The following is a 12,788-nucleotide window of genomic DNA, read 5'->3' as shown; positions in this document are numbered from 1 at the left end:
CCACCCCCAGGCACACAGGGCTGGCGATCAGGGAGCCAGCCCGGACCCTTCCCTCCCCAGTAACCACACAACAGCCCAATGTTTGTCTCACTTTTATTTACATAATTGCACAGCCCATTTCCCCGTGACACTGGAACGTGCTGAACATCTCCTCCGGGAAGGAGGAGAAGACTCAAAGAGTCGCTATTGGGTTTTGCAGGGGCACATGCAACAACTCCAATTATTGGCAACTACGATAAAGACAACGAAGCTGAGGGTGAAGCCACAGCCGCGCAGCAGCACAGGGCCGGGCCCCCGCTGGCCCCAGCCAGGGACTTCTGGCTTTCACAGTTGCATATTTGGATCAGGAGTGGGTTTGAAACACTGGCTCCATTAGGTCCTTGCTAGGGGAACGCGCATCCTTCATTACCTGCCAGAACTAGACGCGTTGCAAGACCAAGCTCCTTGCTGGGAAGTTGCAAGACCAAGTTTCCAAGGCTGGGAAGGTCAAACTAAACCCCCAAATTTTTCTTCACTGGGAATGTCCTGGTGCCGTGGGGTTTGCTGGGGAGGGGCTGAAGGAAGGGGCACCCAGGACAAGGCACAGAGCAGCGGTGCAGCGCTCACTGCCACGGGAAGGGGTGTGCAGGGGCAGGCAGTGCCTGCACAAGCCGACTTGATGCAGGATGCTGCGCAGGGACCATTAAGTGCAGCTGGGCTGCACTGTGAGCCCCCAGGGGCCGAGCCATCCCTGCACGACAGGGAAAAGGGAAGGTGCCCGTGGGTACGTGGCAGAAGGGGAGAGGCAGGGGGGCTGGCAGAGAGAAGGGAGCAGAGATGCACAGGCTGGCAGTGGCAGAAGACGCTCACCCTGGGATCAAATGAGACCTTCGCACTCACACCCGAGACCAGCTCGGACCAGCCCACGGGGGCCCCCAGCTGGGCAGAGAGAGGCTGCTGCAAGATGTGCCGGGGCATCACCGAGTTGCACCAGAACCCTGGGATGGGAGATGGAGGAGAAGAGCAGACACACAGCAGACCCCAGGGCTGGAGCAACGCAGGGAGAGGCAGGACACTGGTCCCCACCGCTCACGCCACCAACGACTTCCAGCCTAGGGGGCCAGGGAACACTTGGGAAAAAGCATCCTGCTTTACAGCTAGAGAGAAGGAAGAATGGCATAAGGTGCTTTCAATTCAAGAAATCAAAGGTCTTGACCTAGCAGGGCACTGGCCCGATCCACTTGGGTTCGGCGAAGGAGCAGAGGGACACGGTGTGTGACTGCCACCACCCACTGCGAGGACACAGGCACCTTGGGGCTGCCGCCTCCCTCCCTGCCCTCAGCACTGCGGGAGGAGAGCCAAGGCTGACACCAGGCACACAGCTCCGGACCGCTCAGCAGGGCCGTGTCCGTACAACCCACCCCACTCACGGGGCTCGGGAAAGCGCAGCACCAAGCACAGGCATCGTCTGGCAGGGCAGGGAGGCCAAGAAGAGCCGAAGACTAAAGCCAAACTCAGGGAGACCCTTGGTAGATCGGACGCTCCAAGACAGAAGGGTTCATTAGCTGGATGTGCTGGAAACACAGGAGGATGAAGGAAGAGGAGGGATGCCAGCCCCGCGGAGAAGGGACCCAGAGCCTGTTTTCTGAGAATCAGCAAATTAGAGTGTTTCACTAAAGGACACATAACAGGCAGGCAGCGCTTTCAGGGATGAACCAAATCACAGCAGCTCCTCCAGCCGCCGCCAAGGAATGTGCAAATAAAGCGCACAGGGACAGCCGAGACCACCTGCATCCTGCCGAGGGGCTGCGGAGCACGGCCCGTCCCGTAACATACGTGTGTAAGTGATACTACAAGAGGTCCAGCCTCAAGATGGTGAAAGGACATCAGCAAGCAGCCTCCCACGCTCACCTTTCGGGGTCGGGAAAACTCCTTTCTGAATCTTTTAAAAGCAAAAGGCAATGGTGGGTTTAGCTAGTATGAGCCGTTGCTTCCCCCCCTCAGATCCTCCATCTACCTTTGCCAGACATATCAAGAGCTGAGTGCATCCGAGTCCTGGGGATGAGCCAGGATCTGCAAGGAAAGCATTTTGTGAGATCATGTCTGCGCAGGAAAAAATTTTCTCATTTTGAAACTTATTTTGAAATTCTCAAAATTACAGTACTTTACAAAATGTCTCCATTCAGCGTTATGTCATTTTACTCCTTCTGGCATTATAATAATTATTAAAAACACACAACTTTCTAGAAAGGACAGAAACACCACGAAAGAGACCAAATAGTAACGGGAAAGGCTGCCGCAGTATTATCAAAACCAATTTAGTGCAAAGGAGAAGGGGATTTTCAAGAACGGTCACTGAAAAGTGTTCTTTATATGCTCATTTGGAGAAAAGGCATAGATTTAACCTCTGAATGAGATCAGGCTGCCAGCTTCTATACTGAAGCTTAGAACATCAACTCAAAAGGACTGAAACACAATATGCATGGCCATTAAAAAATAATATTATATATAGAGAGATATATATATAGAGAGAGGGGGGAGATATTTTCCACGTATGGTATTTATAGGAAAGTGTCCCTGCAGACAGGCATATTCTGCCATCTGGCTCTTTTGGGCCGCTTCACATGACAGACGCTGATTATCCGTCCATTTGCCATAGTATAAAGTACGTGCTGACCGCAAAGCCCCTTCGGGTGGGATGATGGTTTCCTGGTGCCTCCACAGTCGCCGCGTTTCCTGCGCACGAGGGGCCACCCGACCCTCTTCGCTCCTGCCAGCCCCCCAGGGCTGCCCTGGTGGCACGGTGGCACCGGCAGCCAGGTGGCACGGTGGCCGAGGGACGGCTCAGACGGTGGTTTCATCCGCGGTCTTCTTCAGGAGCTTGGCGGAGAGGAGGGAGTGGGGCACGGGGTGCGGGCTCCGCGAGGCTGGGATCATCAGGCGGACTTTCTGGTTGGTCCTTCGCCACTCCGAGTACAGCTGGCAGTGGTAGCGGAACGAAACCTGGGGGCGATAACACAGGACAAGGTTATCCCAGCCCCATCGCAAGCGCCGGAGCCGCAGAGGGATGGGGGGAGACAGCATCACCCATTCTTCCTCTGCATGCTCTCTGCATATCCCCTGCCGATCCACCAGCACCCCCCAGCCAAACCCACCAGCACCCCCCAGCAACAGGTTGGTGGTCCCCGTCCCAAGCCTTCGCGGGGGAAGCAATAACTCCTGGTGGCAGCGGGCTGAGCGCGGCACAGCCAGCGGGGCGCTCTGGGCAGCGCCGGGACAGTTTGCTCGGGGGGGTTGGGTAGCAGCCTGGGGGGGAACCACAGCTCGCTGCTTCACCCTAGGCACGGGCTGAGGGGAGCACCTTCTCTGGGCAAAACGAGGGGGTCTCAACAGGGCCAGCCTCAAGAGGCTCAATCCTCAAGCACCCCCATCCCAGATCCTGGTGGATCCTCTCTGTCCTTTGCAAAAGCCCTCCCTCCTTGGTCTGCAACAACAGGGCATCAGCTGGACTCATTTTTTTCTGACAACACCGTGGCCTAGGAGCCTCGTCCACCTGGAGGGAGACAGGAGAGGGTGCAAAGGCTGGAGGGGACCCAGCCTGGCCCCCCCGGCAGGAGCTGGCCCTGCAGTTTCAGCGCAGCCCTGCAAGAGGGAGCTTGAGCTGTGCTTCCCCAGCAGGCTGGGCTCCTGGCTGCCCCCTTTTGCAGTCATTAACACTACAGGTGACCTCACAGCTCCTGCCGATTTGTTAGCTTTGAAATTAAACTCTTCTAGAATTCCTTGAAGAAGGAATTAAACCAGCATATATTTCCCTCCTGTTCGTTTTCCTAGAAATGGGGAGCAAGAAAATTAAGTACTGAATCCAGTCAGCCATATCAAAACCAAGCTTTCGCGTTTTGCAAGGAGTACAGGAAACATTTAGTTGGCAAGTAGGAAGCACCAGAAATTCTCTCTGACATGGAAAAGTCAGTATTCCTATTACTTTTGGACAGGTCTCAGACATCGGCTATGCAAAATGGAACTGCGCCACAGCCCTGAAGTAATTTAGCTTATTGATGTGTCCACTCCCCTTTTTCCTGATGTAGAGGGACACAGAGTGGAAATAAGGTTGCTTGCTGATAAACAAGAAGCAAATGCATCTTGCAGCCTTCAGGGATAGCATGTGAGTGGGGAGCTGACGTTGCAAACCTCAAGGAAAGCTCCTGCTCCACAGGAAGGAGCTGCAACCTTGACCACAGCCTCTCTCGAAATGCTCACACCGACTACAGCCATCGCCACCCACCCACGCAAGGGCCCTTTGTGTCACACAGCCCAGGGTGGCACAGAACTGCAGCTGCATACAGTAAACGTGAATAAAGGGGCTTCATTTAACGTCCTTCCCTCTTCAAGGAGATGTAAAGCACGGCAGAACTAGAGCATTTTAGTCAGGGCTCATTATTTCATACATACACACACCCCCACCCCATTTGTCCAGCTCCTCCAGATTTCCAGCTCCTCCAGACCAGTTCTGGGACACAGAAGACGGAAGCACTTCCTCTTAAAGTTTCCAATTTTAGCTCGGCTTTCTACAGAAATGACCCTTATGCAGCGGTGGAGACTTCCCCCAGCAGCTCCCTGTGCGCTGCAATTGCTGCCTGTTCTGCAATTGCTGCCTGTTCTGTCAGCAGCACCGATGAAGTGCTCTCGCTGCAGGCATCCCCCCCCCCAGCAAAGGCTGCAGCACCAGCTCACCCTCCCCTAGCACCTGCGTCTGTGTGGGAGAGTTGCAAGGAATGTCCTAACCCCAGGAAAAGCTGTTACTCTAAGGGATCAATGCATGAGGTGGCAGGGAAACGGGCTGTGGCCCCTCTACTGCCCACAGAGCTGCTAGGTTTTGGGGTCCCGCTGTTTCTCCTCCAGCAACTGCACTTCTTCCCTTCCCAAAGTGGTGCTTCCCAGCAAACAGCTAGAAAAGGGTCTCGGCAAGGCATGAGCACACACCGGGCTTTGAACGGGAGCGCCGAAATGAAGATCCAAACCCAGAAACCCAGCTAGCAACAGAACGTGAAGGAACAGAATGGGAAACAGAGGGAAGTCCCTGACCCAGGACCCCTGGAGAGAGGGGGCCAAGGGACCCCCCCCAAGGGCTCAGGGAGCGGCAGGGCAGGGAGCTGCCCCCCAGCACCGCGGCTCCTCCGGGCCCTCAGCTGGGAGCGCTCACAGATGTGCTACACAGCAAATTCCCATTTGCTTTCCTGGACTGGCGCCAAGCTGCAAGCTCCTGGCCGCCTAATTCAGCGTATCCAAAAAGATGCAAAGCGAGGCAGCTGCAGGAAGCTCCTTCCCAGCATAGATCGGTTCAACACCCCACCCAGACAGCGCCCAGTGCAGGTTCCTGCAAATCCCAGTACCTCCAGCTCTGGCCAGGGCAGGCTGGCCACCCAGCCTCGGCTCAGGGCTGGAGTCCAAACACCCAGTATGAGAGACAAGTCAGAGGTCTCCTCAGGGCCAGAGCATTCCTTGCACACGCTCTTCTGGGCTACCGACATCTTAAAAATATCATGTAGTAATTTTAGTTGTGGGCCACAGAGATCCCCCAGCCACCAGTCCGCACCTCCTTCAGGCACCAACACCTGTGCCGGGCAGCACAAAGCATGGAGGAACATGAGGGCACATTATTTAGGGGTCAAACATTTCCCAGATTTCATATTTCCTGGATTTTATTTTTCCCCTAAACCAGTCAACTACCAAGTTTGTGTTTCTTCTCAAAAAAAAGGGAACGGGCACAAGAGCTGGAGGGCTGCCTGCCCCCAGCACCAGACCCTCCCTCCCAGCCACGCGCAGGTACAGGACACCCCAGGGAACACGGCTCCCGTGTCAGTCTAGAATCCACTGGATCCAGATGGATCGGGAAGTGGTTTCTCATTCTCAGCAACAGCTTGAGCAGCTCCCGTTTGAATATAATTAAATGGATGTTCAAGAGAAAGAGCCCAAGGTTTTCTCACAAGGGGAGGCAGAAACAGCTGGCTGCACTGACACGGTGCAAGCCAGCACTTCCATCTCCCTTTGCAGCGGGAGCAAGGCGCTGGGCAGCAGACACCTACCAGCGTCCAAAGGACGTAGATTGTGAAAAGTGCTATAGTTAGTGCTATAAGTCCAATGGCCTCCAGTCGGCTGTTGAACTGCAAGTGATCCTGGGCTCCACGCAGGCACAGCCAGCCGGAGATCGCCGCCAGGGGAGTAATGAAGAGGAAACACACCATGTCGCAGAAGAGGGTCCTCTTCTCATTGCGGGGACCGGGATCCTTCAGCCACTGCAGGAAGGAAGGGAGAAAGGGCATTAGTTGGCGGCACGCGGAGCACGCAGCGTGCTTAGCAAAACAGGACGTGCTCTCTGCAGCCTGTACGTACCTGGTGCGTGCACTTCACTCTGATAAACCCTCACAAAAATAGAGCTAGAGAGCGTCAAGAATGTTTTTAACAACGAACGAGGGAAAGAGAAGAGAGAGCTGAAGAATTCATGCAGGGAAAGGCAGGAGTAAACACAGGAGCTGCCTGGGCTCTTCGCTGGAGTCGCACGGAGCAGGCAGCAGCTAGCAGAGGGAGGTCAGCTCAGCAAAGCCTGGCTTAGTAAAGATCTGACAGGTCTCGGACTGAGCTTCAACAGAAACTTCTCCAGGACTCCACAGCTGCTGTAGGGGCTATAGGAAACTGGGGCATTGGGGTCTGTGGCCAGCCCAAGCCATAAGGGCAGCTGTCCCAAGTCCACCCCTCCGGTTCCTTTTGGAGAATTGTGGCATTTTGGTGCTGCATTCCCGATTTGCATGAAATCTGAAATGCCCGGGTCCAGCTGAGAGACTATGCAAGACAGCTGAGCAGAAGGAGCGCTCTCAAGGGTATGGCACTGTCCTCAGGGCTCAAGTGAGCCGCAGCAGTGCTGCTCACCAGGGAGCCCAGCACCCCACCAGGGCCATCAGCAAGGAATGCAAACACCCACGAACCCAGTATTTTCACCGAGATGATGACAGAGAGGAAAAAAGCCTATTACTTCAGCAACAAAGACTGGAGGGAAAAAAAAAAAGCCAAAAGAAAGCAAGTAACAAGCAGAAAGCCTTGCACCTGCGCAGACAAAGCAGGACAGCAGCCAAGGGCTACAGTCTGGGGCTGGCCCGGCGCAGGAAGGTGACACAAACCCATTTTCTTTTACAGAACAACCCATGTCCAAACCTGCACCTTTCTCACAGAGAAAGCCCTTGACCATTTCTAAAGAGAAAGCAGCATGACTGTTGGGCGAGGAGAGACGCAGAGCTCGGCGGGCTGGGGGAAGATCCCCTGTTGCTTTCTCCCAGATCTCAGCGGATCACAAGCGACCATGAAGGGACACGGCCCCTCACACAGACACAGCTGCTGAAAGCTCCACCACCTTCAAGACCACAAACTCCCAAAGACCTTTCCACTGCTGGTGGCCATCCACTGGCTCCCACGTTATGGGCAGCAGAGACCTGTGGTAGGCGCAGGACAGAGGTGACTCCGCTGGATTCCTTCCCACCTCCCGGCTTGCCTTCTTGCCTCCCAGGCAGCAAGTGACCCATCACAGTGGGGGTCACTGCACTTTACGTTACCAAGAGGCTTTGCAAGCGTTTCTTTCTTGCTGCTCTCAAAAATGAGCAGGTCGCAGAACAAATGCAGCTCTGTTGCAGGGATGTTTTCCTCAACAGGCAACATTCCCTACTTTTACGAGTCCCGACTTGCATCCACTGTGGGTTCATTTTAGATACTTGACTTCAACAACAGCAATTGTTCTAGTTTTCCTGGTATTATGCTATTTCCAGCTTTTCCTTTCCTTTTTTAGGATAGCAAGCAGCTGTGGTTCCTAGCAATGCCCAGAGTTGTTCTAGCACATTTTTATTGGGAGTTCTGTACGCTTGGCTGCTGGATCCTTCCTTCTTTCCTACACGAGGATGACTGGTCTCATTTAGGATTATTTTTTTTTCCCTCAAAAAAATAAAAAAAGAAATCTGAGAACGTGATTGAAAAAGCACAGTCAGAGCAGGGATGGGAATAACCCCAAGGCAGGCAGGGCCAGGCAGGCTTGTCCTACTGACAGACTCTGCGTAGGTGCCCGTTTTTGAATTGGCAGCACGAAGAGGGACCCACCTGAGAGCCACACACACAGAGCTCCTTCCTTACGGGGGAACCCACAGTTTAAACAGCAATACAGAAGGGGTGGTGGCAGGTATGCAAGCAATTAATGAGACCACACCAGTCAAAACAGAGCACAGGTAACCTGAGGACGTGGCTGGCCAGAAAGACAAGCAGCAAGCGTTGGCCCAGAAGGGGAGCACGGGGGTGCGCACGCATGTTAGCGCAGATTTAACCGTGGAGAGTGTCTAATGTGAGGGATGTACAGCGAGGCACAGCAGAGGGGTGACGAAGGGACGAGAAGCGCAGACAGCTTTTGTTGAAATGGGAAAGAGAAGGGGGAGATGGCAAATGTGGGTGAGGAACAGCAGTGTGGCTGGGCTGGCCAGAGCCATGGTAGCAGAATGCTCTGCAGACACCTCGGATGTGGTGCTGAGCTGGCCAAGAACGGAGGAGGGGGTGCTGCAGCAACAGATAAGAGCCTGACCGGGAATTTCAGCTGGGAGGACTGATAAGCAAGATATTTTAGAGGTGCGACCTGAAGCATCTGAGAGACCCAAACAGAGCAAGAACAAGTGAAGCTAGAGAGCAAGCCAGGAGCTGAAGAGCGCAGACAGATCTGGGCACAAAGGAATGCTCCCAGAACAACAGAGGACAAATCAGAAGCATTTTTAAAGCCATTCTGAGCACAACTTGATGGCCAGACAGCCAGAAGGACATTTTGGAGCAGCCACAACTGTGGTTTGGACAGGAGGAACTGGGAGATGGGAGGCAGACCTACAAATCACCCCTTGTGCGGCTCTGCAGAGGAGATTAGGGGTGATGAGCTGAGTGGGGGAGATAAGGACCACACACGGAGTCCCGAGCAGCCCTAAGAGGAAGCGAGGAAGGTCAGCAACTCATCTACGCAGTAAAGCTTCTCCTACAAACAGTGCGTTGGCAGCTCCATCGTCCGAAGCCCTGGTCATGTGCCTGGCCTTCCCTACTCCAACCAGCACAGAGGTGCCCCAGCTACACAGCAAATGCTGAATTACCCCAACCGGACTGACCTCCCTCTAGCAGCAATCCCAGAGCACCCCATCCCCTGTAAGAGGACAGCACAGATCACTTTTAACCTTTGTACAATAAGAATCTCACAGACAGAAGGCAAATAGGTATTTTACTGCATCTTATTCTATTTATATTCCTCGTGACCTTTGAAACTCCTTCTTCCTCACTAAGATGGGAGCCAAACATGTAAAGGCAGGAAGCAAATTAATTTCCTTTTGAAGCAGTTGATTTACTTTGCCAATATGTACTGACACAGTAAAAAAAAAAAGAATACAATAAGCCACCCTAAGGGCAGAGGGTTTCTGGCACAGCAGCAGTTAGTGCATATGAGACTTAAAATAAATCTTGCAAACAATCCAAAAAGTGGTCAGTCAGATTAAACAATTTTTGTAGGGAAAACTATCAAGTAAACATGGGAAAGCAACAAAAGCCAAGTCCAAAAACAACCTCTTCCATGCTACAATCATGTGCGAGACTAAAGGGAAAGAGGCAGAGCTGGCTGCTTGCTGCCTACTTCAGCGATGGGCTGGATCCCAGACCGCCCTGCAGGAAACCACCTCTCTCTGCCTGCGTGACCAGAAGTTATTCCAGGTACAACCACATTTCTTTGTCCTCCAGCATGATCCTGAGGCTTTCCCAGATGTCCTTTCTTCTGGGATCAGCAGGGTTGCGGAAGGGAGCTCATTCCTTGGACCCACGGCAGGGCTATGGGATGGTGAGTATCTGCTCTTTGGGTGCTGTGCTGCCCATGAAACTAGGGTGAAGCCCAAGCGATGGAGGGCAGGAAGGAGGCATGCAGAAGAAGACACCAGGACATCATCAGCTCCTCTGGAAGCCAAAAGCAGAGCTCAAAGTATAACAAAGCAGTCTCCCATACAGCCCATCCCAGCACCCGCTGCTCCTCATGTCTGGGAGCTGGACTGCACCCTGCCACTTGGTCCCAAGGGGGAATGAACTGACGAGGGACTGTCCCAGCAGCACTCAGCACCTCGCAGTCTTTCGGGGGGGTTATAAATGGGTGCTTTAGAGTAAGCTGTCATTGACTTTTACAGCTCACCTTGTGTTGCAAAACATACATGGCTGTGAGCTATCAGCCCCTGTTTCATAAAACACATGGCATGCGGCATTCACGTGCTGGTCTACGACAGTCCCATGCCAAGCAGGACCAGCGCAGCACGGTATCAGCACCAGTGGGACCAGCAGCCTCCAGCCAGCATGTGCTCAGGTCTCTCCCAGCCTTACAGCTGGACCACCAGCTCTGGTGAGCACCATTCAGGACCACCATGATCTGCCAGTCTCACCAGCTGACCAGGTGTGATGCAAGCCGCAGCAATGACAGGAGTATTCGGCTGCGTAAATCCAGCCGTGTTACAAAACATCCTGTGCTCCTTCTGTCCACCAAACAGCCTGTGGCTGCTCAGGCACCTCTTGATTTTCCTTTTGCTGCTGACCTGGTGCCTGGCTTTGTTAGCCAGAAAGAACAACGTGACCTTAATAACATAGCCCTGTCCCTGCCCCGAGAGACATACTGAATCAAAAATGCAGCTTCAGAAGAGGGACCATCACGTCCCTTCTCTGGGTGTCCACCAAAACCTCTTTGCAGGCCACCAACTTCCACGGGCAGCCCCAGCAGGATGGTCCTGTTTCCTTTACCAGGGTGGGGAGGGACATTTTCCAGTGGAGTACCCAGAGCCAAGACCCACAAATGCCCCCAGCCCTGCAAGCAGAGCAGTTAAATGCTGTAGAGCAAAGTCACCCCTCCTCATCCTCCTTTCCTCATTGCGCAACCACAGGCCCTCGATGCTCCACAAACCTCAACAAGCTGAATTTCTCCTTGTACAGGCTTGAGAGCCTTCCCGATGCACTTGGCCTGGCTCCAGCCACTGGGAAGCACCGGGCAAGACTCAAGGAGAGCTGCAGAAGCTCTAGAAATGGTGGACAGAAGAGGGACCAACACAAGCAGCACTGCAGGTCACCAGGACACTTTGCTATACAGCAACAGGTGCTTCCGTGGTTGGTGTCACCACGGGAAATGCCACCCACAAACATGACATCACAGCACTGCCGGCAGCTGCACCTCAGAGAAATCCTACGGGTAGCAGGTCCTCTAGATCTTCAGGACTCAGACGGGGCTGGACAAAGCAGCAAAGAAGGACATGTAAGGAAGAGGCTAGCATGGGCAAGTGCCAAGAGCGCAGGGATCAAGTATTTCCAGCCTTGGCCCCAAAGAGGCCATTCCAGGTTGGCTGAGCAGCGCCAGGGATGCACAGAGAAATACCAAGAGGATCTAGGGTGGGATCTGAGAAGAGCATCTCCAGACAGCAGATGGAAGCGAAGAGAGAAAGAAAGAGAGGAATGAGACTCAGCTAGAGCCAAGAGTAGTTTGTTTTGCACTGACTGAGGAGTCTTGCAGGTTTGCACCGAGAAAGACAAGCTGGGGAAGAGGGTAGAGGAGCACAGACAAGACACAGAATGGTGCAGTGAGTTCAGCAGAAGAATTCAAGGAAAGCAAAGAAAAAAAGTCTGTCTGCGAGGAAGATAACACTGGAAGAAGGGTGGGGGCCAGTTTATGTCACATCTCAGTTCTCTGAACTGGAGGAGGGGCAGCGATCACTGCACTGGGCGTTGCACCCAGAGGAAAGGTTTCTTTCACTAATAGCATAAGCAGGACTCATGAGATTATCACCATTGCCCCCTGCAAACCTCGCTTTGCTTGTACCAAAGACATCCCAGCAGCCCTCCCCATGACTGCAGAGGTGCAGGAGACTAGGGAGACAGCAGAAAGGCTGCACGTGGCAGACCCACGGGAGACGTCCCATACTCCAGCGTGACCCAAACAGCCAAGCAAACATCTCTGAGATTTTCAAAGGTGCTTTGTTGCGGGTGACAGTTGTGTTCAGAAGTTGTGCTTTCCTTAGAGACAAAAAAAGAATTCACTGACCTAGATAAAATATCCAGTTTAAGGTAACCAAAATATTAGCAGTCAGTGAAAAATAAGGATCTTTTAATCAAAAATGCATAATAAAATAGAAATACAAACAGCAGGAGCAAAAACCTGGCGGTCTCCTGTGCTATATAATACCCTCGGAAGGAGCTGTTTTGCAGAAGGCATAGGGACATGCAGATATTACTGAAGCTACCATTATTAAATAAAGAATGTTAATGCACGTATTGCAGGAAAGCACCAGCACTGAAGACACGGAAGCAGAATTTTCTTGGGGCTCCATCATAAGAGCTGCTTGTAAGGACAAAAATACAAGAAGAAAAGGGTGAAGCTAAACTACTGCAGTGGTGACTGATTCACAAGAGAAATATTTTTTGGAATTAGCAAGCTGTCTCAAATGAGTTCTGCTTTAGCAAAAGTATTAAACGCTTAGAGAAGCATTACGAACAAGTCATGCGTAATACCCTTTAGCTTGTACCATGTTGGCTTTTGACATTCTGGTCATTTTAGCAAAGCCTTGGCTTCAGCCCCAGAAATTCATGCCCACTCTCCGAGCGGAGTCCTGTAAACCCTGGGTACCTCTCCCTAGGATTTACACCATGTGTGGATGAGAACACATCCTTCCTCTTTGACATGGACCCATGTTTTGCTGGGGTTAAAACAGCTGCTGCTCTGTCACCTGCCCGAGCTGCCA

General features: G+C 52.9%; 1 protein-coding gene and 1 long non-coding RNA gene across 5 annotated transcripts in view; one reads left to right on the top strand and one right to left on the bottom strand.

Annotated features, from left to right (window-relative positions):
* Positions 1-79: 79 nt before the first annotated feature.
* MARCHF2 (membrane associated ring-CH-type finger 2) overlaps positions 80-12,788 on the bottom strand; it is a 37,775-nt gene continuing 25,066 nt past the window's right edge. For all 4 annotated transcript variants that reach the window (XM_056337432.1, XM_056337434.1, XM_056337435.1 and 1 more), the window contains exons 4-5: positions 6,063-6,272; positions 80-2,982 (exon numbers count right to left, since the gene is read on the bottom strand). In XM_056337432.1, the coding sequence (XP_056193407.1) occupies positions 2,824-2,982; positions 6,063-6,272 (369 nt within the window). In that variant the 3' untranslated portion in view covers positions 80-2,823. The remainder of the gene's footprint in view (positions 2,983-6,062; positions 6,273-12,788) is intronic.
* LOC130148651 (uncharacterized) lies at positions 7,192-12,124 on the top strand. The gene is made up of 2 exons (XR_008821606.1): positions 7,192-9,865; positions 10,993-12,124. It is a non-coding gene; the product is annotated as an uncharacterized LOC130148651 (long non-coding RNA).

This window comes from Falco biarmicus, chromosome 4, assembly GCF_023638135.1.
Source record: "Falco biarmicus isolate bFalBia1 chromosome 4, bFalBia1.pri, whole genome shotgun sequence".
In the NCBI taxonomy this organism is placed as follows: Eukaryota; Metazoa; Chordata; class Aves; order Falconiformes; family Falconidae; genus Falco; species Falco biarmicus.
The sequence above is the reverse complement of the archived record's forward strand: the minus strand, read 5'-3'. Positions and strand labels throughout refer to the sequence as shown.